At 46.9% G+C, this 26,542-nt stretch overlaps 2 protein-coding genes across 7 annotated transcripts in view; both read left to right on the plus strand.

The window, feature by feature from the left end:
• LOC137545841 (retinol dehydrogenase 7-like) overlaps positions 1–26,542 on the plus strand; it is a 95,751-nt gene that overhangs the window by 54,489 nt on the left and 14,720 nt on the right. The gene's annotated exons all lie outside the window — the stretch shown is intronic.
• Positions 1–26,542, plus strand: part of LOC137545840 (retinol dehydrogenase 7-like) — a 63,890-nt gene that overhangs the window by 22,628 nt on the left and 14,720 nt on the right. For 5 of the 6 annotated variants that reach the window (XM_068267525.1, XM_068267528.1, XM_068267530.1 and 2 more), the window contains exons 2-5: positions 2,731–3,077; positions 5,014–5,272; positions 14,082–14,245; positions 17,929–18,179. In XM_068267525.1, the coding sequence (XP_068123626.1) occupies positions 2,731–3,077; positions 5,014–5,272; positions 14,082–14,245; positions 17,929–18,149 (991 nt within the window). In that variant the 3' untranslated portion in view covers positions 18,150–18,179. Of the gene's footprint in view, positions 1–2,730; positions 3,078–5,013; positions 5,273–14,081; positions 14,246–17,928; positions 18,180–26,542 lie in introns of those variants that run through there. The other variant, XM_068267529.1, reaches the window with a different exon arrangement.

A 26,542-nucleotide genomic window follows, 5' to 3' on the forward strand; every position in this document is an offset into this window, starting at 1 on the left:
TGGAACATAACCTTGAGGGCTGTTTTCCTAGTGGCAATAGCCCAGGCAAGGAGGGTGTCAGAATTACAGGCCTTAGGGTGCATGGAGCCGTATCTGACCTTTTTCCCTGACAGAGTACTGCTTGGACCAATTCAGCAGTTTATCCCGAAGGTTACTTCCACATATCACCTCAATCAAGTCCGGACTTTGCCAACATTTACTCGAGACGAGGGAGAAGAAATTCACCCCCTGGACGTGGGTCAAGCACTGAAAGGCTATTTGGAACTAACATCAGATATAAGGAAAACTGAGAGACTATGGGTAATTCCCACAGGTTATAGAAAGGGTCAACCGGCCTCTGTGAGAACGATAGCACTTGGATCGTTTAAAACTATTCAAACGGCCTACAAGTCGAGGGGGTTAGACCCCCCCCCCCAACAATTAACTGCTCACTCCACTCGAAGTATGTCAATATCATGGGCAGCTTTAAATAAGGTGCCCGCAGAAAAAGTATGTCAGGCAGCAAATTGGTCTTCAATTAACACCTTTATGCGCCACTATAGAGTTGGTCTGTCTTCACAGTCTACCTTGATGTTTGGGAAAGTTGTATTGGATGATGCACAATATATGATTAATTAAAATATTTTCTTTGATTAAGCATTATATATGGTGTCCCTCCGTTCTTATTTCCTATTTAAATCCCATGTGTGATGACATGGAAGCATAGGGAAAACGGAAAATTGTTACTTACCTATCGGTAATTTTCCTTTCCCGATGCTCATGTCATCACACTGGTCCCTCCCTTCCTGTGAGCTTCGGTAAGTCGAGGCTTACGGAGACTGGGGGGGGCAGTAGTTTTGCATTTTTATACTAATTGAGATCCTGTGGGGTAGAGTGGGCGGGGCATCTACCCATGTGTGATGACATGTAAGCATCGGGAAAGGAAAATTACCGATAGGTAAGTAACAATTTTCCGTTATATTTGCACATTCCTCATGTCATAATCTCAAAATTCCAGATCTCTTTTCTGGGGTGTTTAATGATTGTATTTTAGCATGCATACGCGATACCATACAAAGAGAGGTGCCAACAAGAGTTATGAAAGTGGAATGTACTGTAGTAAAGAAAAAGGAGAAATATATTAAGAAAAAAATAAGGAAGATAAGATAAGTACAGTGACCTTTTCGTAAAATGAAATGACATTTGTACATTGGTCATACCTAGGTGGCCTGTCACTGTCCCCTGAATAAATGGTGTAGTACTGTGGGGTACTAAGCACGTGTTAGAATGGTGAGTGTGCACCAGTTCCCATCCATAATTAATTTAGCGCACACACTCCATACCATGCTATGTTTATTTATGAAGGAATAGGCAGTAAAGGGGGGTAGTAGAATACAATGACATTCACTATGCGTTAGAGGCTGGGTGAGGCCTTCTTCACATTATAGGCGTTTTTGTAAAGTTTTAAGCACGGGCGATTTTCAAAATCTCCCACTTAAAGCGCTTGTGCAATGGTTCTCTATGAGAGCGTTCATATCAGAGCGGTTCGTTTGCGATCTGCTTTGAAAAGCGGTGCTTGGGCCATTTTTGAGGCGATTTGCCTCAATGGAAGGTATAGGAAAAACGCTCACAAAATCGGTTTGGCAAGCGATTGCATGAGCGTTTTTTTTTTTTTTTAATGACATTGTATTTATTTTTTCCTGATTTTTTTTTTTTTTTTCAGATCAAAAGATAGAAGCGCTCTGCAAAAGCTCTTACAGAAATGCCCACAAAAGCGAGCTAACGCGCAGAAAATCGCTGTAAAACGCTTTAAAAAAATGTGGGAAAAAAAGCCCACCACGGACAGACACGCGAGCAGAACGCATTGTGAACAAGGACTAAGGGTAGATTAAATTTGGCCAAGGTGGCTGCTAAAGAGTAGACCGCATAAGGCGATAATCCAGTCTGTGCACAGCAGCCTGATACTCCGGTGAGAGATCATGTCGGATCATCTCACTTGAACTCAGCCCAACATCATTGTTCTTATACGCGCTCCACTCCCTCCATTGTGCGCTGCACATAGCCGGTTCACAGTTCTCCACAGTCACAGAACATGTTACTAGCCTGCAGACAAGGGAACAGTCTCTTCCATAAACTGACACCCAAGGGTTTGTGTCCCAATCTCTGCAGGGCAACGGCAGTTGATAGTGCGTATGAGGTTTTAGGCCTGGTACATCTATGTAATATTACTACTTCCATGTAGTATGAGAGCTTGCCTACACAATCTGTTGGCCTTCATGCTACATGAAAGCGGTAACCAAATCATATAATTATAACCAGAACATGACACAGATAACTGAATGGGTGCGCACTTAAACAGATCATTACAGTTTTGTCTGATGTTTATGTATTCTTGTATTGATTACATATGCCATCAGTGACTGGTTATTGACAACTGCATTGGTGAAAGAAATGTTCACTGTGCCAAAACCCTTCTGCTACTATGCTTTTGTTGTAGTCTGATATAGAATAAACTTTATTTTTAATAACACACACACACACCACACAACACACAAACACACAAACACACACACACACACACACACACACACACACACACACACACACACACACACACACACACACACACACACACACACACACACACACACACACACACACACACACACTATATTACTCTGTTCGTTTTTAAAACTATACCCAGGAGTTAATTTTTTAATTTTTCTTGAAATGTTTTGTTTCTCTCTTTAGGTTTTCTTGCATTAGACTGCAAATTTCTGCCTACAGCATGTTCCTTCTGCTAGCTGTTTTGGGTATAATTCTTCTGTACCGATGGTATAGACAGAGCCAGATACTGGAGGATCTGACAGATAAATATGTCTTCATCACTGGATGTGACACTGGATTTGGGAATCTGCTGGCCAAGCAGCTGGACAGACGTGGAATGAAGGTTCTGGCAGCTTGTCTGACACAGACCGGGGCTGAGAACCTGAAGAAGGAGACCTCAAGTAGACTTCAGACAGTGATTCTAGACGTTTCTGATAGCCAAAGTGTGAATTCTGCAGCAGAGTGGGTGTCTAAGACTGTTGGAGACAAAGGTATAATTGTTTATTTGCTTTCCCTCCATTCAACTTTTCGTAAAGGGAATCTGAAGCGAAAATAAAAATTTAAAAAAACATACTCGCCTAAGGAATGGGAAGGCTCTGGGTCCTATAGAGCCTTCCCTGTCTCCTCACGGTCTCCACGTTTGCCCACAGACTCCTCCCATTAGCTGTCTACAACTGATCGGTCATAGACTGCTCTCTTCCGCTTCCACTGGGCTTTGGCAGTCTTCGGAAGCATTTGGGCTCCCGAAGACAGGCTGCTCCTTATTGTGCGAGCGCTCTCTTATGTGCACTGGTGAGTTCTTTGGGACTTTGGCAGCCTTGAGTGCTTCCAAAGACTGCCGAAGTCTCCCGCGGCAGGAGATTCAAATGGAGGAATCTGCGGGGAAACGAGGACACCATGAGGAGAACAAGAAGGCTCTATAGGACTCAGAGCCTTCCCTCTCCTTAGGTAAGTATCTTTTTTTTTTTTTTATTTCGCTTTAGACTTGCTTTAAAATGCACCTGAGTTGGAATAAAGGAAACGTTTTATACATTACTGGGGCTTCCTCCAGCCCCATGTGCACAGATCGCTCCCACGCTGCCGTCCTCAGTCTTCTCTGACTTCTGTACCGGGTCCCGTTACTTCCTCCAGTTGCAGCCAGTCTACGCAAGAGAAGTGTGCCCTCTACGTATCTCGCCGGCAGCTGCTGGAGAGATACGTAAATAGCGCACTTCACTTGCGTCAGAATGACTGCGACTGGAGGAAGTAATGGGACCCGATACAGAAGACGGAGGACGGCAGCGTGGAAGCGATCCGTGCACATGGGGCTGGCGGAAGCCACAGTTATGTATAAAACGTTTCCTTTATTCCAGCTCTGGTTTCCTTTAAGCTGAGAGCACACTTGTTAGAATCACGTGTTTTGCCTATGTGATTTAGAATAGCTGTTAGCCTCTTATTAACCATAGTGCCAGATCTCCTCTGTCTAGGGTCTCCAAAGTTATGCATTTTGGACTTCCATAGCTATTGTCTACCTTTTTGCCAAGAACAAGCTCTTCTATTCCTTTACTGACAGCTTTGGCAGGCTGGGGGATTACAGATTTATGGTAGTGGCGCTTCTCGCCACTGCCATAAACCTTTTGCAATGGAGGGAGGAGGGGGGCTCGAGAAGATAGAGGAGTCAGCCCCTCTCCCTGTGGCTGAGTCCTTGTGTGCCCGCTGCTCCCCCCTCCATCACTGCACACTTGGCGTACACCCATTTTGCCTGCCCCTAGAAACGGGGCTGAGGACGATCATGGATTCCATCCATTCATATTTTCATCAGTGCAGCCAGCAATTAGAGCTCCAGACTGGGAACTCGGAATACCAATTTATAGCTTGGTTTAAAAATGCATAGGAATCCCCCCCTCTCTCCCTTTCTTGTGTGTGAACTGCATTAGAGACCGGACATAGATTTTAATACAAAGCCTGCATACAGCGAGTTGGAATAACGCGATCAGTTACAATGCAATAGTGTGAACAGGCCCAGCCATGGAATTTTATGTGTAGTGAGTTGGCATGCAGAATTTTTGTACAACGCAACTGAGCACTGTGAACTAACCCTAGAAGAAATGTTTGAAGTTGGTTGGAGAGCGTTGCGGTGCTCTGCCCACTCCCATCGCACTGCAATGCCCAAAAAAACAAACATTCATATGACCCTGCGGTAGAGTGCGCCAACAGGGTCATATGCATAGAATCGGATACACCCGGCACAACACAGAAATTGTACTGTCCCCCATTGCTGTTACATAAACCTGCGTGCAGAAAGGGTAACGCAATGCAAAAAAATAGTATACAGGTGTAAAAGGCACCTCAAACAACAAACATTTCAAAAATAGTAGTATAACCAAGAAATCTAAATATATCTGAAAACCACTTGATTCATACCCTGAAACCATAATGTATTTTTAGGACTCTGGGGATTGGTGAATAATGCTGGTATTGCAGTGCCCGCTGCTCCAAACGGTTGGCTGAAGAAGGAGGTTTATTTAAAAATTCTAAATGTGAACTTGCTGGGATTGATTGATGTGACTCTCACACTGCTGCCCCTTATCAGAAGAGCCCGAGGACGGATTGTTAATGTTGCCAGTATCCTTGGCCGGATTGCTTTACTGCCGGGTGGTTACTGCGTCTCTAAGTATGGTGTGGAAGCATTTTCTGACTCCCTAAGGTAATTTGACATTCTGCATGCATGTTATCTCTTATTTCTTTTTTACACAGTACTAAAACGAGATTTTAATTATTTCTTAGCCCATTGTGTACCAGCAGTCTCTGGCCCTTTAAGGACCAGAGACCACTGGTACCAGAAAACAGCACCTCCCGGCGAATCACCGCACATATCCGTTGCTCTCGACGGTCACGACGCTCCCCCATCTCCACAGGCCCCTCTCTCTGCTGTCTCTATGATGGCAGATCACTGTCAGCTGGTCAGCAGCCACTTTCATTGGTGCCTGACGCTGTCTATCAGTGTAAGCCAGTGTGATTAGCTCACAGTGATAATGCAGTCAGGAGCCAATGAAAGTGGCTCCTGACCTGCTCACACAGCTCTGCTGTCTTATAGATGGCAGGGCGAGTGAATTGTGGTGGGTGCAGCGGGTAAGGAGGAATCTACGTCCTTCTACCAACGCAGTCCGGAACCGGTTAAAAAAGTATTGCTATTATTATTTAGTGCTTATGAAGGTTGAATTGTATAGAGAGATGTGCCTTGATATTTTGAATCGGCAGAGTTTTTATGTGAGGGTCCCTCCGTCCAGGGTTGCACGATGTCAGGGGAGACTAATTGCGATAATTGACGACGCTTTATCCCGTACAGTAATAGATTTGGACACAGTGACCTTTTTAAAGGTACTGAATCCAATTGTGCCTACCTTCTACTCACTTCCTAAGGTCCACAAAGACCTAAAGAAACCACCTGGACGCCCGATCGTGTCAGGTCGGGGGTCCTTGACTGAACGCGCCAGCGTTTATGTAGAAAGACATCTTCAGCCACATGTTCGAGCACTGCCATCATATGTTCGTGACTCATTATACCTATTACAAATTTTAGAGAATCTTCAGCTTCCCCCTGGCGTCTTGCTAGTAACCCTGGATGTGGAGGCTCTCTATTCATGCATACCGCATGATTTGGGGGTCGAGGCGGTTAGGATTTTTCTTGGGGAATTGGGCATACAAAATACGGCCCATAATATGCTTCTTTTGACCCTGTTGGACTTTATCTTAAGAAATAACATTTTTCTATTCGAGGGTACCCACTACCTCCAGGTGCAGGGGGCTGCGATGGGCACGACTTGTGCTCCGTCGTACGCCAACCTGTACCTGGGGGCGTGGGAGAGAGAGTTATTCTCAGATGAGAGCCTAACGATGTACCTCGGCCACATTTTAGCCTGGCATAGATACATCGATGATATCTTGCTTTTCTGGACGGGTGGGAGAGATCACCTACTCGGCTTCATTGAAATTATTAACAAGAACATTTGGAATCTGAAATTTACGATGCATATGAGCTCGGTTGAGGTCCCATTTTTAGATCTCTTAATCTCGGTCTCGGCTGATGGTCTCATCTCTACAAGTTTATATAGAAAGGAAACCACTACAAATGCGTTATTGAGGGCGGAAAGTTTCCACCCAAGTCATACTATCAAAGGAATTCCCACAGGACAGTATTTACGTATGCGACGAAATTGTTCCGAGGATGCTACTTTTCAGAGTGCGGCCGCACAGCTGAGATCGAGATTTAGACAAAGGGGCTACAGGGATAAAACTCTAGTGAAAGCCTATAAGAGGGCAGATGCTAGTGATAGATCTGCTCTATTAAATACGAATAGATATCCCACTCGAGAGAGAACAGAAACCATCAGGTTCTGCACTAAATTTACTGCACAACATCGAGAGGTCTCCAGGATATTGGAGAAGCATTGGCACATCCTTACTAATGACACCAAATTAAGCACTATGGTAACTAAAGCTCCCCTCCTCTCATTCCGTAGAGCACCATCTCTGCGAGATTTTCTAGTGAACAGTCATTTTGTGGATCCCCAAGCCAACATGAAACACTGTAAATTTACTGGCACATATACCTGCGGCGGTTGTTCTGTATGCCGATTATATTCAGGTGGGCAACTCGGTTCGCTTACCTGATGGTCGAGAATGGTCTTTCCCACATTATGTTAATTGCAGTACTACCATTGTGGTATATTTATTGCTTTGCCCATGTGGTGCCTTTTATGTGGGCAAGACCAAAAATGAATTCCGTACAAGAATTTCGCAGCACATTACGAGTATTAAAAGTTCAAATGTTAATAATCTTACTTCCGTGGCGAGACATTTTAAGTCCGTTCACAGAGGTAGGTTTCAGTTTTTGCGCTTTGTTGGTTTGGATAGGATCCACGTCTCCATGAGGGGTGGGAATATGGATCGCCTACTTTTACAGCGAGAAGCGCGCTGGATCTTTGATCTGGAGGCAACTAAATCACCAGGTCTGAATGAAGACACGAGCTATACTCCCTTTTTCCCGCCTCAATATTTGGGCTACCGTGGGGGTGGCTGTTGGGCCTCATTCTTTGTCGCCCTGCGTCTGTGTTGCATTTTAATGTGGGGGGTTGTCCATCTGGGTATCTACACAGTATATCTGTGGTGGTTCTTAAATAGACCACATTATAAGCTTTATATATGAAATGCCCAAGTGGGCACGGTTCCCACCGGGATGGGGATGCGCTCTGGATATATGTGCGCTCCTTCCCTTTAAAGAATGGGTCCATCTTTGATAGTAATTTTGAGCGGAGTTTGACTTTATGCTGTTTATATGAATACATAAGCAAAAAATAACATTTTTCAATTAGTGGTGTTGGTGTACCTCTGTATAGTATGGACGGTCTGTCCAACTTTGAATATTGGTATTATACAAGGTATTTGATGTTGATCCTTATAATGTTGATTGGCTTTGGATGTGGGACGCTTGTGGCTCTCTGTGCTGCCGCCGTCTGATCCGGCTGCCCCTTGGTGTCTCCCGCCCCTTCCTCCGGGCCTGCGTGCGGGTGGGCGGGGCTTGGCGGACGCGCTGGGCACGCTATTGGTTGGTGCGCCCGTCGTGTCTGCCTGCCCTGCTCGCGCTGGCCAGGGGGCGGGAGGGGCCGTTTGTTGCGGCTGGATTGGACGGCGGCCTGCACATAGCCACGTGGTCACCTCCGAAAGGACACGCCTCCTGAAGAAGCCGGCAGCGCCGGCGAAATCGATCGAGGATGCCGTTCTCCGCCATTGCGGGACCACCTCCGCTCTCCCATACCGCCTGACACAGGCTTCTGGCTCCCCATCCTTACACCACTGCTTCCTCCTGCTCCATCGGACCTGCATGAAGTTCCTCTCTGGCTGCCTCCAGTTACATACTGCCAAACATGATGACACAGTAAGAGCCCACTGGGCGTATAATCTGCCTACCTCATTCAGCAAATCTTTCTTTGCTAAGCAAATCTTGTTTGACCACACAAGTCGCATTGCTTCAGTCAACTATATGTACCTGCTGGTTTATGTGCTTTGCTACTCTGCACGACTAGACACAGACTGTGCTTGCTGACTGCTGCTGCAGGCCTCACTACGCTATATTGTTGCTGTGATCATAAGATGGCTTCTCTGAGCTAATGGAGATATGACAAGCTAGCTGAATTACATGCATGGACTATGCGGGAGGTTTAATTATATGTGGTATGGAGAAATCTATGATTTGATATTGTGGAGCATGCTACGGGCAGCTATCAAAGTGGAACTTCTGTACATCCAATAAGATTCCCTTTTTTGATGACCTGAGGGTCACACTATCTATCCTAAGAGGATCATTAACTTTAAGTCAAGATTTTTTGAATATTTGAGACGGAGCCATCGGCCCCACTATCTAGTCTTTCTGATTAGAGGCTGCGCAGCCACAATACGTATTCATGTGCACATGATTTCATCCATAGTGTTATTCAGTAGCTGGGATTGTGGGATTCTGGTGACTGGAAAGGGATGGGTCTGGGATATGCGGGGTTTTTGGTTTACCGTGGTGGAATTTTATTCCTCATATTTTAATATTATGATAATTTGTAAGTGTTAAAGTTTTTTGTATATTTTTCAAATAAGACTGATTTATACTCAATCAGGCCATACCCCTCCTCTTCCTCTACCTCATATCTTTGTGTATATTATTATTTACCTGTTGAATAAATGGTCCTACATGGGCCAATCGTTAGAATAACATTGATGATACAGTATTACCAATATTCTACTATCAGCTTCCATTACTTATACTTAACACTAACATCCCACCTACAGCTAACACTAACCTGTGCAGCCGAGTGCCACAGCCAAAAGCAGTAACCATACTCGACCACACATATTGGCTGGATGGTGTAGTGGTTAAGGGCTCTGCCTCTGACATGGGAGATCTGGGTTCGAATCTCGGCTCTGCCTGTTCAGTAAGCCAGTAATTCAGTAAGGAGTTCATTGGGCAAGACTCCCTAACACTGCTACTGCCTACTGAGTGCGCTCTAGTGGCTGCCTCGCAAGCGCTTTGAGTCCGACAGGAGAAAGGCGCTATACAAATACTGCCATTATTATATTGCAGATACCGCTACTCAGCTATACATGCGCCACAGCCAATCTGGAGTTTAGCTAGAAAATAGCCATACCCCGTCATCGATCCATGTTAACCAGAGTTCTTACTGAGGGCTGGTGCACACCGAGTGGGATTATTGGCGTTTTCACAGCCGCTTGCGGCTGCGGATGCGCTTGGTTAATGTATTTCAATGGGGTGGTTCACACCAGAGCGGGAGGCGTTTTGCTGAAACGCATACTCCCGGGTGAGGCATTTTTTGGATTGCCGAGGCGTTTCTGCCTCAATGTTAAGTATAGGAAAAACGCAAACTGCTCTGAAAGACGGCAGATCAGAGCTGTTTGCCAGGCGGTTTTGTTACAGAAGCTGTTCAGTAACAGCTTTACTGTAACAATATATGAAATGTACTACACTGAAATCCGCAGCAGCAATCCGCAAAACGCTAGCAAAACGCCTCAGAAAAATAAAAAAAGCGTTTAAAAATCTGCTAGCATTTTGTGGAACTGCTAGCGGGTTTTAGTTAGAGTGACCAGACGTCCCGGATTGCCCGGGACGCGTCCCGGATTCGGGGTCCGCTGTCCCAGGCAGCAGGAGGTCCCGGAAAACGTCCCGCTTTCAGCAGCGGGACGTCCCGGCCTCGCGACTCTGGCCACTCTATACTCATGAACTGGCAGCGGCGTCTATAGACGCCGTGCCAGTTCATTGCCCGCAGCCCCGCTCCAGCCTAACTGTCTTCCGGTGTTCCGACACCGGCAGGCGAGCAGGGCTACGGCAAGATGGCTGCCAGGGCCCTGTACTGGAGATTATTTGTGTCTCCAGTACAGGGCTTCGGGCGCCATCTTGCCGTAGCCCTATCAGCACGGGAGAGAAGATCAGCAGCAAGATGGTCCCGGGAGCAGCGCGCCAGAGGCCGGAGACTTCTGCCAGGTGAGTAAATGCTTTCTTTTCCAGGTGAAATGTTTGCCCGCATTGCGTTTGTTTTTTTCCAGGTGAAATGTTTGCCCACATTGCGTTTCTTTTCTGGTGAAATGTTTGCCTGCATTGCGTTAATTTTCTGGTGAAATGTTTGCCCGCATTGCGTTTATTTTGTACTGACATGTTGGCCGTATTGCGTTTATTTTGTACTGACATGTTTGCCCGCATTGCGTTTATTTTGTACTGACATGTTTGCCCGCATTGCGTTAATTTTCTGGTGAAATGTTTGCCCGCATTGCGTTAATTTTCTGGTGAAATGTTTGCCCGCATTGCGGTTATTTTGTACTGACATGTTTGCCCGCATTGCATTTATTTTCTGGTGAAATGTTTGCCGGCATTGCGTTTCTTTTGTACTGACATGTTTGCCCGCATTGCGTTTTTTTGTACTGACATGTTGGCCGCATTGCGTTTTATTTTGTACTGACATGTTTGCCCGCATTGCATTTATTTTCTGGTGAAATGTTTGCCCGCATTGCGTTTATTTTGTACTGACATGTTTGCCCGCATTGCATTTATTTTCTGGTGAAATGTTTGCCCGCATTGCATTTATTTTATACTGACATGTTGCCCGCATTGCATTTATTTTCTGCTGACATGTTGCCCATTGCGTTTATTTTTTGGTGTCCGGGGTAACTGTTACTGCATTTATTATTTAATGGTCATAGATGGCTATGTTTGCTGCTTTGTGGTTACGGTATATTATTAGCATCACACAGTTTCTGCACACCCATGATGCAAAGTCTCGTTTGTCTTATGCCTCGCTGTTACATCATTGCGTTAGCTCCGCCCATACAATGTCATGACCACGCCCATTTTCCGCCAAACACCCCCCCAGTCTTCGTTGCTGCACGCTCCTCAGTCCTCCCCACTTTTTGCCGCAGCGCGCTACACATGAGGTAACTTCAAATGAACATTACTTAGTCCCCTTGCCATCAGTTCCTTTCAGAATCTCACCATTTTCTTCTGACAACGATCCCTTCCAGTTCTGACAACATTTTGTCAGAACTGAAATATATCAGTTGCTGTCAGTTATAGCTGAGAGGATGACGGATGTGCCAGGAAATGTCCATGTTTCCCTATGGCTCAAAGGGGCGATGTTACAATTTTAACAGTGTGTTGACCAGAAAACTGTTATGGGGTAATGGCCATATTCAAAATGGAGGACAGAGAATTATAGTGATCACAGTGGACAAACATGACGCAGGAGAGGAGGAAGGGATTGAGGAGTAGGCTACATGGGAGGTAAGTATAACTTGTGTATGTTTATTTTGACTTTTCATTTTCAGATCAGGTTTTCTTTCAATAAAATATTTAAATAAGGGAGCTATCAATACATACAGACATTATTAGTGATCAACAAGAGGCAATGTGGGGAGTACATATTGTAAATGCGCTGGGCGAGCCGAATGACTGCTCTCTCCGCTGCTGCAAAACTCCCCGGCGGTGTTAAATACTATTCCCCTTCCGAGTGTAATTCGGGCTCTGGCAACCGCCGGAGCCCCAAATTACTGCTATGCGCCCTGCTCAGCATTACATTGCTGCTATGGGGCTCTCAGCGCTGAGATAAGCTGCTTCAAATGTGGGGGTTATGACGTGCAGTACTGGCCCAATGCAAATTTATTTTACACAACTGAAATTGCAAGCAAAATGATGTAACACATATGCAAATTTATCACATGCATGTTCTGACCATTGTATTATTTTGATTAGGTTCTCCCCATGTGTTGTGTTATGTCCCATCTCCATATCATTTTGCATGCAATTTTGATATGGTTTCAGATGTGGCCCACATTGCTTTCCCCAAAATATTATTTACAGGTGAGACTCAAAAATAGAATATCGTGCAAAAGTTCATTTATTTCTGTAATTCAACTTAAAAGGTGAAATTAATATATGAAATAGACTCATTAGATGATTTTAAACCTTTTTGTTATAATTTTGATGATTATGGCTTACAGCTTATGAAATCCCCAATCTTAGACCATTAGAGTATTGTGAAAATGTTCAATATTCTAGGCTCAAACTGTCAGACTCTAATCCGCTAATTCATCCAAAACTCTTGCAAAAGGGTTCCAATTTCATATATTAGTTTCACCTTTTCAGTCGAATTACTGAAATAAATGGATTTTTGCTATATATTCTAATTTTTCGAGTTTCAACTGTATTTTATTGATCATTTTCATCAGACTCAGATTACTCATATTACTTATTAACCATTTTATTTAGAGCAAATGCTTTTCCTGCTTTTTGGGCACATGTTAATTTACAAATTACCTTTTCACAAAAGTTATAATGCACTTTGCAGTGTTTTCAGCAGGAAGCTTTTTAGGTTTCTTTTAAAGGGAGTTTGAAGCCGTTTTAAAAATCAGTTTTTACCTCTTATTTATGTTAAGGATCATTGCCAAACCTAAAACGCTGCATTCCTGCGGCTGAATTAGGGTTTTATCACCCCCAAATCCCCATGGGCAAAAACTGGGGAACATTTCCTGGTAGAGGCAGAGCTTTCTGCAGTAGCTCTGCCTCTCCTTGCATAAATCCCCGCTGATCGCCGCCTCTACCCGCCCCTCTGTCTTCTTTCACTGAGAGGGGCGGAGATCCGCGGTGGATTGGCGCGAATGGAGGCAGAGCTGCAGCTGAAAGCTCTGCCTCCCTGGGCAGCAAAATTCACGGCCAAGAAAGTTGTGGATTTTTGCCCTAGGATTTGAGGGTGATAAAACCCTCGTTCGGAATGTGGCGTTTTAGGTCTGGCAATGATCCTTAAACTAAATAAAAGGTAAAAAATGATTTTTAAAGAGGCTTCCCTTCTTTAAAGGGACACTGTAGGGGGGTCAGGGGAAAATGAGTTGAAGTTACCCAGGGCTTCTAATGGTCCCCCAAGACATTCTGTGGCCGCGCAGCCACTCCCCAATGCCCCGGCCCCGCCTCTGGTTCACTTCTGGAATTTCAGACTTTAAAGTCTGAAAACCACTGCGCCTGCATTGCCGTATCCTCACTCCCGCTGATGTCACCAGGAGCGTACTGCGCAGCCCCAGTATGGTCTGTGACTGCACCGTACGCTCCTGGTGACATCGGGAAGCGAGGACATGGCAACGCAGGTGCAGGTGTTTTCAGACTTTAAAGTCTGAAATTCCAGAAGTGAACCGGAGGCGGGGCCGGAGCATCGGTGAGTGGCTGCACAGGCACAGGATGCCTAAGGGGGGCCTTTAGAAGCCCTGGGTAGCTTCAACTCATTTCCCCCCGACCCCCTACAGTGTCCCTTTAAGTGCACTATACAACATTTTAGTGTTTCTCTATAATCTTTAGTACAGAATATTTCCAAATTCATATTCAGGATATTATGCAGATTTTAAAACCTGTTAGTGGTAGTGCATGATATTTATTCTTTGTGGGTATGTTTTATTTGTTTTTTGTTTATTTCTAGGCGAGAACTATTAGATTTTGGTATCAAAGTTTCTATAATTGAACCTGGAGGTTTTGCTACTAGCCTTGCCAATGAGCCTGCATCAAAGAAGTTTATGAAAGAAACATGGGCGTCTTTACCTGCTGAGACTAAGAACAGCTACGGAGAACAGTACCTTACGAATAGTGAGATTTACAATATATGAACAATATACCGATGTACACACTGTGCATACGTGTGTGTGTGTGTGTGTGTGTGTGTGTATATATATATATATATATATATATATATATATATATATATATATATATATATATATATATATATATATATATATATATATATATATACACATACAGTCTGACAAGAAAACTACAGTAACCCATCGAGAAATGACCAACAAACTGAGGAACCGGTGTCTCTAGGCAATATCAATGTTGACCACTCTGTGCTGTCTGCACAGTATATTCATGTCATTTCTGGTGCCTGATTTGCCAGAAGGACGTGAATATAAGTCAATGGTTGTAGATAAGCACACTGCACATGCTAGCACATGTCTCTGCTCATTAATCAGGCAGTACCAGGATCCAACACCCTGGACTAATGCCTAGGTGCAAAGTGGTTAAAAAAAATTAATGATTTGGATGTAATTTAGGATTTTGTAGCTTATTAGATTTTCATATATATTTTGGATGAGGCCAAAATTATTTTTGAAACTGGGTCCTATTATTTCTAACTGTAATATTAAAAAGCTGACCCCTCATTGCATTTTAGTGGATCTGGAGGTGTGGTTAGCTCACAGGGACAACAATGGATAATTTGCATATTTCAGCAGTGATGCACTGGGAGACATCTCGGAGCTCACTCCTACCTGAATTATTGTGAATACTTTCTGTTTTAAGAAAGCAAACTTTAGTTTTCATAGCATTTTAGTAAGGGGGCTTTTTGGTCCATTGTAGCCCCTTACACACTCCAATGAGTTCTGGTTTACCTTCATGGTAGTGGGGGAAGTAGGTTCAAAACAACCTACTGACAATTCTCAGGTGTTCAACTGTCTTAAAGCAGAACTAGGTTGTGTGTAAGTAACTATGGTAAAGTCATCTTTGGCAATCATTCTACTGCACCCATGTGACCACTGTTAGGTAGTCCTTGTGAGCCTGGACAGCCAACTTATGCACTCTCCACAAGCTGGTGGTCTGGCCCACAACACTATGAAGGTACTCATTTAACCAGCTCATAATATATCCAAGGTGAAAAGGATACTTGTAACTGGACATCCTTTTTATTTTTCCAAAGGTCTTTCATCACTCTTTCAACCAAACAGAAATACCCAGGCAATTTTATGAACAGATAATTAATTTACTCTAGACAACCGCTAAATTGATGATAAATTCTAAAGTGATTATTATTTTTTCTTTTTTTGGGGGGGGGGGGGTCAATAGGGGGAGAGTTATGTTCAGTTACACTAATTATCAACATGCAATGCAGTATTAACATCTTTACCTGGATATTTCAGAGCTAACATTTGAACATTTAATAATCTGTTTAATTATTGTCGGTTTAGCTACATTCTTTGTTTTGAGTAAATAGATTATCTATACTCAGTACAATATAGGGGCCTATGGGCACAGATGTCCTGGCACCTTAGACTTCGCCCTATATGTAGCCCTGGGCCGTCCATTATGACAGGTGATGCCACTTCCTCAGATGGCATCCTGACATCAGGCAGCATTCTGCCCCCCTCCCTCCTGGCTGCCAGGCTCGGACTGGGCCGCCGGAGAGACGGGAAAATCCCTAGTGGGTCCTCTAGTACTTGGAGGGGGTAGCAGCGCAGAAAGGGGGAGCTTGCGGGCACTCAGAAGCAGAGAGAGGGGTCCAACTCCCCCCCCCCCCCCCTCCCCTCCAGAATTTAGCACTGCAGCAGTGGGCAAGCAGGCAATGACTCACCTCTTCCTGGTTCCGGCGCCAGAGCTTTGCGTGTCACTGGTCTTCTGTCTGCAATGCCGCTCACTGTACTCTCTGATTAGCAGAAGTACAGTGATTGGCATTGGAGACAGTAGACGCGTGACACACAGAGCTCCGACGCCAGGAAGAGGTGAGTCGTTGTCCGCCCACTATGCTAAATTCTGGAGGGGGGACCCCAGGTGAGGGGGGGGTTGGGCCCCCCTCTCCACAACTGTGTGCTAGCAAGCTCCCCCTTCCAGGCTACCTATATTGGGAGCACCTATAGCAGGCTACGTATATCGGAGGCACTTATAGCTGGCTACCTATTGCGATGACACCTATAGCTGGCTACCTATATTGATGACACCTATACTGGGGCAACTATACCTGGCTAACCGATACTGGGGGCACTTATGCCTGGCTACCTATACTAGGGTCACATATGTGTGGCTGGCCTATACTGGGGGCACCTACACCTGGCTTCCTATACATGGGACACCTATAGCTGGATACCTACCTACGTACCTATACTGAGGATGTTTATTTTTTGTGGGGTTGCACCGCAGCTATAATGTGCAGTGCAAATTGTTGGGTGCTGTGTGATCATTACAAATCGGGGAGGGGGGACGCATCCTCACAAGTTTGCCTCAGGCAGCAAAAAGTCTAGAACTGGCCGTGCCTCCATGAACCTACAAACCCCCGCCAAACTGCACCACATGTGTGCTGGCTGTCCATGTCACTTCTCCCTTACTTCCCTTGCCACAGGTAGCTACAGGTGCCCCTTTGTATTAGTTAGCCAGAAGTACCCTCAATATTAAGTAGCTAGAGGTGCCCCCAAGTATTAGGTAGCTAGAAGAACCTCTATATTAAGTAGCTAGAGGTGCCTTTAACTGAAGGGAGCGCTTGTTAGTGGAATGCCAAGAGCAGGGTGAGTAACCAGCAGCAACCGCAGCTGAGGGTAAACTCCAAGACAGAATACAGAGTGATCCACCGCCTTTAACGCTAGGGCGAGTGCGATCCAAACAGACAGAGCGATTTTCTGTCAGCCGCCACTGGCGACAGAATAATCGCAACGGAAAGACAAAATGATTCACTACCGCCAACCGCTGGTGACAGTGCAATCGCAAGGACAAGACAAGACAGAATAGTCAGTACAAATATAACACAAACCTGACTGCACTAAATAGGAATGCAAGGAGCACTCCCAAAGGGAACTACTCTAAGCTAGCAATAATAGCCTAAAATGAGAAGGGGGCTGAGACTCCAGGCAAGTTAGCAGGAACAAACCTTCATGACCAGCAGGGAATTCTGGGAGAAAATGGTATTTATACTGCAAGCCATCAAAGGAAGCAGCTAAGCAATTTGCATGACAAGTGGATGCAAATTCCTCACCAGAACAGCAACTCTGCAACTTGCAGAGTGAAGACAGGTCTCTTTTTCCAGGGACCTGCAGCACTCAGACCTAAAAACTGGTCAAAAAGCTGTCTGCCTGTGCAGACAGCAGAGCAGATCATTACACTCTGAAAGTTTTGTTCATTTGGATCAATAATATTACAGTTCTTAACCTCACCATTGAGTCTTCTTCCTCAAGAGGATGTAGGTTTGCCTTTACTGCCTCTATTTTTCAGCTGCATTAAACAATTGTATTTCACTTTGGTGTCTCTGAAAAAAGTTCATATTAGTTAAAAAGAAGGCAACCTATTTATAAGCAAAGCACTGATACCAGGCCACCAGGAATATGACCAATACTAACCAAATTAAAGCTCAGTTTGCCAATATACAAGGTATGCACAGAGCTAGTGTTATATGTGTGTGATTGGCAGAAAATGAAAAAGTCTGATTCACACAGCTCACGTTCGTGATTTTCATGTAAAATGTGTTACCACTAGGATGTTTGTAAATGTTATGTTGTGTCTATTTTTAGTTATGTGGTTACTGGATAATCAGAGTTTATTATGGTCCTCCAAGATCTCCACCGTGACAGACTGTATGGAGCATGCACTGACTGCTTGTTACCCCTGGACAAGATACTCTGCTGGATGGGATGCCAAATTATTCTATATCCCTCTTTCCTATCTGCCAACGTTCATTAGTGACTTTGTGGCAGTACTGGGAGCTCCAAAGCCAGCTCATAGAACACCATAAATCAAAACTGCAGGAATCACTCTTACTCAGGTAAAGAAAAGTGTTCATATTGTCTTCTATAGTAGGGCATTGAAAAACAACTGTGATGTGTAAAGTGCAGTATGCCATACCAGCCAGTCATATCTTAAACACATGGTTGAAAGGTGAATTGTAAATGCTAATTACAGATACAGTAGGTAGGTTGCTACTTTGGGTTCAGCTTAAAGTGGACTTATGGCCATACTTCAGCCTGCTTTCAGATGCATTCCTTGAGAGACTGGGTAGTTAAACCGACAGTAACTTTCCTCAGAATCCATGCTCAATCAAATATCACACTTTGCTTCCACAGATGAATACACAGCAATGCACTCACTATGCATGAAAGTGAGGAGGATCTCTCCACTTGGCTGTCCACAATGCAATCCTAAGTCAGTAATGGATTATGAGGTCTCCCGTCTTCAGCAAGTCCACATGCACCCAATGCTGCTTCTCCAGCAGGACTGACTGAACTCAGAATTCCTGCAGCAATCTAATTACTTTTCCTGTAAAGGTGCCCATCCATGATATCATCTTGATTGTTCAATCTAGTGGCGTCAATGAAGTGAATATACTTTTGAGTGGATATTTTAGGTAGTTCCTCAAATTACATAAATATGCAAAGATTGTTCAATTGAGATTGTATCTTCGATGGTTACCTTAAACATGCCCATTAATGGTAAAATATTTAGTGAACAATCAGAATGTCAATCACATTTTTCAGGTCTTATTGTATGAAAACAGAGAAGCTGTAGTGCCCATTTTTTCATGAATGAGCGCATTGTTGATCGTTCCTTAAAGAACTGGTCAATCAGAAAGGCAATCTCAATTGGTTTCCCTATCGAGAACATTCTCTTCATCTCACTTACACCAGTCAGCGTAGATCAGCTTCCCTCCTGCTCCTGAGGGGCGCTTATCTACGCTGACTGGCATGAGTGAATGGAGATGAGGACACGGTGCCCAGGGCTGAACTTACTGTGTGGCTTCTGCTGCAGCGCTCTGCATTAATTGCTCACATGGCAGGGGGATAAAGAGAGGCGGGCCCATTGGGGTGGGTTCAAGGGTAGGAGGTGGGATCTTATTCTTAAAGCATGCTGGCCAGTGCGCTAATCCAAGATCAGGTCAATAAGATGGGGAATTTGAGTCTAAAGCCTCATCTACACGCGTAGATGACGCTCTGATGTGTATTATCAATCGAGCTGCTGATGCAGCTCGATTGATAAGATCCGACAGGTCGGATCTTGCCACCGCCGATTCCCTGCTCGTTCCCCACGAGGGGACAATGGCAGGGAATCGAGCGGAAGATGAGCGGTGCCGGCTGGGACGAGCGGGGGATAGAATCCAACGCACGCGCGGGCGAGCACGGGGACGCGCGGGGATGCGGAAGAGGCGTTCCGGCGGCTAATTGAGCCACCGGATTTCCTCGTGTGGACGAGGCTTTATTCGCATCAAAATCAGCCCTTATAATTTTATTTAGCAAGTTATATCTTAATTTCTTGACTTATAGTATTTATTTAAGTATTTATATAGCGCCAACATATTATGCAGCACTGTACAGAGTATATTGTCTTTTCACTAACTGTCCCTCAGAGGGGCTCACAATCCAGTCCCTGCCTATAGTCCCTGCCAATCCAGTCCCTATAGTCGAGGATATATGCTAAATTATATACATTATTTTATTTATTTATTGGATTTATAAAGCGCCAACATATTACGCAGCGCTGGACATTAGTTTAGGTTACAGACAATATTTAGGGGTGACATACAGCAAAATGACAATACATGTGTCACGCACGTGAGCAAGCGCCAGTCCGGCATGAAACGGCTGTAGTGCCGTCCTTTCATATCCTGGTCACCCGCACTCTGTACACCCCTGCATCACTGCACAAACAGGTTTGATGTATCGCCATATGACAAGTTGTCTGTGTAACTTTTTGGGCATGAAGAGGATTAAAAGCAATTGAAGTGACAGTGCCCGGCTTGCCTTGTTGTTAGAATATTTTTGCAAAAGTGTTTTCTTGCTTATTGTATCCCAGTTGCACGTCTCTTAGCCTGTCTAAGTGGGCCATACACAGGCAAAGTTTGGGGTGATGACTACCACAATTGTACAGATGCAGAGCTAGCCCCCTGTCCCTCATAAAGTGTAAAACTGTGTGCCGAGTGGTGGTGCGGTTCTATAGTGTACTTGCATAAATACAAGAAAGACCAGAGTATGAGTACAAGGTAATGCTTAGTCACTGGAGGGGAGCATGGAGATTAGGCAAGTTAGGTTTACTCAGATGCATAGCATGGGTTTACAGTAATGGAGGTGCATGATCAGGTAGGACACAAAAGGAGGAGGACCCTGCCCAAAGGCTTACAATCTAGAGGGAGAGGTAAGGACACGAAAGGTAGGGGACCAGAGTTCAGCTGTGGGTTTAGAGCACTTGTGAGGGGTAGTAGGCCAGAGTGAAAAGGTGAGTTTTTTGAGGGCTTTCTTGAAGATGTTGAAGGAGGGGGCTGCCCTAATGGGTGGAGGTAGGGAGTTCCATAGTGTTGGAGCAGCTCTTGAGAAGTCCTGGAGGCGTGCATGGGACTGGGTGATGCGGGGGGTGGTTAGGCAAAGGTAACAAACTTACCTGGTATGGTCTCTACGAGCTACTCTGATAGTTTGGAGCAGCTGGAGGAAGCTTCCTCTTCCTTTTTGATCAAAGGCATCCCCGGCTCCCCTGTGGACTTGAATCCAAATGATGACCTCCCCGACTCCCCTATAGATGTGGGTCGGCATGTTGGTTCTTGCAGGATGTGCGCAGCTCAGAGCTGTCTTTATAGGTTGAGGAGGCGCGTCTGATGGGATGTCAGCGGTAATGTCATCAGCTGACACCTTTTTGCAGGAGGTGCTGTCATTTCTTGGGGCTGGGCTTGTGCTCTGCCTCCTAGGTATTCACTTGCTCGTTGGCCTTGATACTAATCAGTTCGCTGCTTCTTGGCCTAGTCAGTGAGTTTCGAGAGCTACATTAATATATTGTGTAGATGCACAATATATATGTACTCTAGTTAGTCAGTCTTGCTTTTTGTAATTTATATGATATATTATCATAATATTTTGAAGTAACATCTTATTGTATATTTATCTGTGTACCGACCTCTTGCCTGCCTCTTGACCTCGCTCTTGTCTTGTCCTTCTGTACCACTGCATCTGATACAGACTCGGCCTGTCCCTGACTTCGTTATTGCCTGATCCTTACAATACAACTGACATCTGACTTATGTGTATGACCCTGCTTGTTTATTGACTATGATATTGCCTTTCTACTCTGTACCTTGATACCTCTGACTTTGTGTACTACTACGGCCTGATCCTGACTATGCTTTACATACTACTGTTTGTGTATACACTTGTACGTTACCTCATCAAGAATGGGGCCAGGAACTGTAGCGCAGAGTAATGTGCAGGGCCCCCACATGATAGGGCAGCTGACCGGATAGTAAGGGGTTAATAGTTAGGCGGGGAGGAGCTCAGGTTCCCGGGCTGTGGGACTGACATAGAGGGGTGGGGGTTAGTCTATAAAAGAGGGGGGCGGAGTCTGGCCTCTTAGCAAGTGTAGGGGAAAGCTGCCTGTAGCCTGCCACAGCTCACCTCGCTTGCTTTTGACGACATGGAGGGATTGGATGACTTGCTGGCCCGGGTCAGAGAGGAGGCGACGACCAGGGGTCCGACCTGGGTCCAGGTCCAACTAGCAGCCATGGCCCCCAGCACTTCAGGCCAGCCGGCCGGGGCCAAGAGGAAGTCCAGGCCGCCCGAGCGGCTCAGCCCGGAGCACCGCCCGACCCAGAGACGCAGCGGGAGCCCCCGTGGGGACCCTCCGGCACCCCCCGCTAAGCGCACATCCGCGGCTGAAAGCGGGGCTGCCGGGAGGAATCCGAATCCAAGGCGGAACTCCTCCGGCGGTGGGCAATCCGCATCTGAGGCCTCCGCACCGCCGGCGCCACCTTTCGGATCCTCCGCGGCCCTTGGCACCCGCTCTGCGCAGCGGGCCAAGCAGGCCCAGCGCTCAGATCCACAGGCAACGGGCGCCGCCACCTCCCCAGGTGCGGCGGCGGCCCAGCCACATCGCAAGGGGGCTGGGAGCGCATCCAAGAAGCGAAAGGGGGGGCCGGCCGGGCCCTCCGGAAGACATGGGAAGAAGGGTGCGCCCAGGAGCAGCAGAGGATCCAGCCAGCAGGATGCAGGCCCCAGCACCAGACAGCCCACTCCCAGCCCTGAACATGGGTCCCCGTCGGACGATGAGTCGGTGGTCGCAGAGGAGAGTTCGCTGACGGCTGGATCAGGACAGACGGCTGTACGGGACGCCGGTCCAGCACAGCCAGGTGAGGCCAATCCCCTTATTGCTATTGCCAGTTGGTTGTGGGGGGCAGTTGGGGGGTTGCAAGGGGCAGGGGGTTCTGGGGCGTTGGGAGCCTTGCCAACAGTAACACCCTCAGGGTTAGCACCTGTTGCAGCGCCTGCGCTTCATTCCTCGCCTACCGCGGTATGGTCCCCCTTACCCCAGGCTACAGCGCCGGCCGTAGCGGCCGTTAGTGGATCAGCGCATGCTTCAGCTGCCCCACTGCAGGTTTTGGCGTCCTCTCCGGTCGCCGAGGCTAGCAGCACACCAGGGGTATTTCTTGCGGGGCAGTCAGGTTTGGTGGCTCCAGTGGGTGTTCCAGCCGGGGGGCCAGTGGTTGCAGGGGACCCGGGGTTGGTACGGATGGCAGATGCCGCTCATGCGGAAATGTATGTGTGTTTTAGGGGGAGGTTGGGGTCACATTTGAAGTTGGAGGTGAAAGAGCGCATATGGAGGGGTGAGTATGTGGAGATTTTCTCACTACTACCACTAGAGAAGTTTAATTTAGACAAGGGGAAGCCGGACGAAAAAAAGAGGGAGGAGGAGCGGCATTATCGGCTGATACCTCGGACTTTCCAGAATTGGTTCCAAGCGTTCGCAATTCTGGCAAGTGTCATTGGTGAGAGGCAACCGGAGAATTGCTCGGCGTTGTTCGGGTATATGGATTCTATCGGTGAAGCGCAAAGGTCTTACGGCGGCAATGCATGGCTGCGATACGACGAGCTCTTCCGGCAAAGTATGGCAGTGAGGCCCGCAGTACGATGGGACCACCAGGACATCCACTCTTGGATGCGCCTCATGATCCCGACAAGGGGAACGCAGTCCTTTCTCGGTCAGAGCAGTGGCACAACACCAGCCGGACCGTGGACCGAGAGAGGAAAAGGGGTCTGCTGGCAGTTTAATGAAGGGTCCTGCCGTTTTGGACATTCGTGTCGTTTCAGGCATGAGTGTTCAGGCTGCGGGGGATCACACGCCGCGGCCAGATGTTTTAAAAAGAAAGGAAAGTCCTCTGACTTTGCTTCAAAAAGGGACGACGCCAGTGAAGCTGCACGAGATGGAACCGTTCCTAAATAGATATCCGAAATCGGAGGAGGCGGAATTTTTACGTAGGGGTTTTTCCGTTGGTTTCGTTATCCCGAGTTATTGTCAGTTGCCAGCCGGTAGTCCAGTTAGGAACTTGAGATCTGCTATTGAGCTTCCCGAAGTAGTCACCCGCAAGATAGAGAAAGAGGTGGCGGCAGGCCGCCTAGCGGGCCCCTTTTTGGAACGTCCACTGGACGATCTAGTGGTATCCCCGTTGGGAGTTGTGCCAAAGAAGGAGCCGGGGTCTTTTCGCATGATACACCACCTGTCATTCCCTCGGGGTTCATCGGTGAATGATGGGATCCCGGACACAGAAGTGTCCGTGGCCTATACGTCATTCGACGTGGCAGTTAGGTGGGCTAGACGGTTAGGTCCTGGGTCCTTGTTAGCCAAAACAGACATTGAGGCAGCTTTTAGGTTGTTACCCGTTCACCCGGAAAGCTTCCGCTTGCTCGGATGCTTTTGGAAGGGTGAGTATTTTGTGGATAAATGTCTCCCCATGGGGTGCTCGATCTCATGCGCATATTTTGAGAAGTTCAGTGGGTTCCTGGAATGGGTGGTGAGAGACATGTCAGAGGTTCAGTCGATCATCCACTACCTTGATGACTTTCTCTTTTTAGGGCCGGCGGGTTCCCCCGATTGCGCTTATTCCCTGGCCACTATGCGGCATGTCTGCGGTCGTTTCGGGATCCCTCTCGCAGAGGACAAAACAGATGGGCCAACGACATCCCTAAATTTTTTAGGTATCACTATTGACACCTTATTAATGGAATGTCGGTTGCCTCACGACAAGGTGATCGACTTGAGGAACACGATTGCGGCGGCAATCTTGTGCAAAAAAATGACGCTGAGAGAAGTACAATCCTTGTTAGGCAAATTGAATTTCGCCTGCAGAATTATGCTCATGGGGCGTATATTCTGCAGGCGGTTGTCCTTGGCAACAGCAGGGAAGAGTGCGCCGCATCACAGCATTCGGTTGAATGCGGAACTGCGGGCGGACCTGCAAGTATGGTCTGTTTTTCTGGGCAGTTTCAACGGGAGATCTCTGTGGTTACAGGATGTGGTAAGTAATTTCGATGTGGAACTCTTTACCGACGCCGCAGGTGCACACGGTTTCGGAGCATTCCTGGCGGGTAAGTGGTGTGCTGCCCCTTGGGACGAATCGTGGGTGGAAGCGGGGTTTACATCTAACCTGGTCCTGCTGGAATTGTTCCCGATTGTAGTAGCAATGCGGCTTTGGGGCTGTCACCTGGCCAACAAGCGCATCAAGATTAACTGCGATAACATGGGAGTGGTGGAAGCGATTAATAAATTTTCGGCGTCATCTCCCCCAGTCATTTGTTTGATGCGCCAGTTAGTGTTCGAATGCTTGCGTGCAAACGTTCATATTTGTGCTGTACATATCCCCGGGGTTGAGAATGTCACGGCTGACGCGTTGTCTCGATTTCAGTGGGACAGGTTCCGGGCGGCGGCCCCAGCGGCGGAGGAAGTTGGGGTGCCCTGTCCAGTGGCGATGTGGGGAGTTCCATTCGGGCAGTATCCCACTTGATCAGCAGGTCCTTATCGGAAGCATCATGGGCGGCGTACACGGCCATATGGCGCACGTGGGACGCCTTGGTGTACCAGGTGGGAGACTGCAGTTCAGACGATGACAGGCTTTGTTTGATGTTATATTTTGTGGGAAAATGTTTCTCGGAAGGGGTGTCAGTGTCGGCCATGAATAAAAGGGTAGCAGCGCTGGCGTTCTTGTTTAAATTGCGAGGGCTGCAGGACTTAACAAAGGATTTTAGGGTCAGGCAGGCTTTGAAGGGTTACAGAGCGGGGTGGGTGCAAAGGGACTCCAGGCGCCCTGTTACATTTGAGTTATTAGGGTTAATAGTAGGAGCGCTTGGCAGGGTATGCTCGTCAGAATACGAGGCCAGTTTATTTAAGGCCGTATTTACATTAGCCTTTTTTGGGGCTTTCAGAGTAGGTGAGCTGGTCAGCCCAAGCAAACGAACAGTGGGAGGCATCCGGGCAGCGGACGTCTCGTTACAGGAGGATTCGGTTTGTATTTTTCTCAGGCGTTCCAAAACAGACCGGTCGGGTAAGGGCCGGACGATTTCCCTGTTTCGTATAGGGGGCCCTCTTTGCCCGCGGTTGGTGTCAGAATCTTTTATGGCCATCCGTTCCCCGGGGGCGATTGCCTTCTTTTCACACGCGGACGGCGTCCCGCTTACCAGATTTCAATTTACCGCCATATTTCGTAAGTGCCTTACGCACGTTGGCACCTGCCCGGCAGAATTTGCCTCCCACTCGTTTAGGATTGGGGCGGCTACTGAAGCGTCCCGGTGGGGTATGAGTGAGGAAGTCATTCAGAGGATTGGGAGATGGGAGTCAGATCGGTTCAGGTCCTATGTTCGCCCTCATTTAGTGTAGGCTGTGATTTTTAGTTTATGGTTTAGTTTTCTGTAGTATATTTTGTTCTTTTCAGGTGCACAGATCCTGGTCTGGATATTTGGGCATTCCTATGTGAAATGGGGGGCCAAACGGGCCGACGTGAGGCCGGAAGGTCGGCAGCTCGGCTTTCCGCGCGACCAGGTCTGTATCAGGTGGCTGGGTTTCCCGGGGATGCTCTGGTCAAGGGTCCTACCTGAACTGCACCGGTTCTCTCGGCTTGATAGAGCTCCCGATATACTTGTGCTACACGTGGGAGGCAATGACCTGGCCTCCAGATCTACTAGGGTCATCATTAAAGACATCAAATTTGATGTTTTAAGGATCAGGTCGTCTTTCCCGTCCACAATAATAGTGTGGTCGGATATGGTCGCCCGCACCTCGTGGAGACTGGCACGATCGGTGCAAAAAATTAACAAGGCCAGGGTTAAGCTCAATAAGGAGGTTTCCAAGTTTGTGATCAGGAATGGGGGTCTGGCCATTAGACACAGA

The sequence above is a fragment of the Hyperolius riggenbachi genome, chromosome 2 (genome assembly GCF_040937935.1).
Source record: "Hyperolius riggenbachi isolate aHypRig1 chromosome 2, aHypRig1.pri, whole genome shotgun sequence".
NCBI lineage: Eukaryota > Metazoa > Chordata > Amphibia > Anura > Hyperoliidae > Hyperolius > Hyperolius riggenbachi.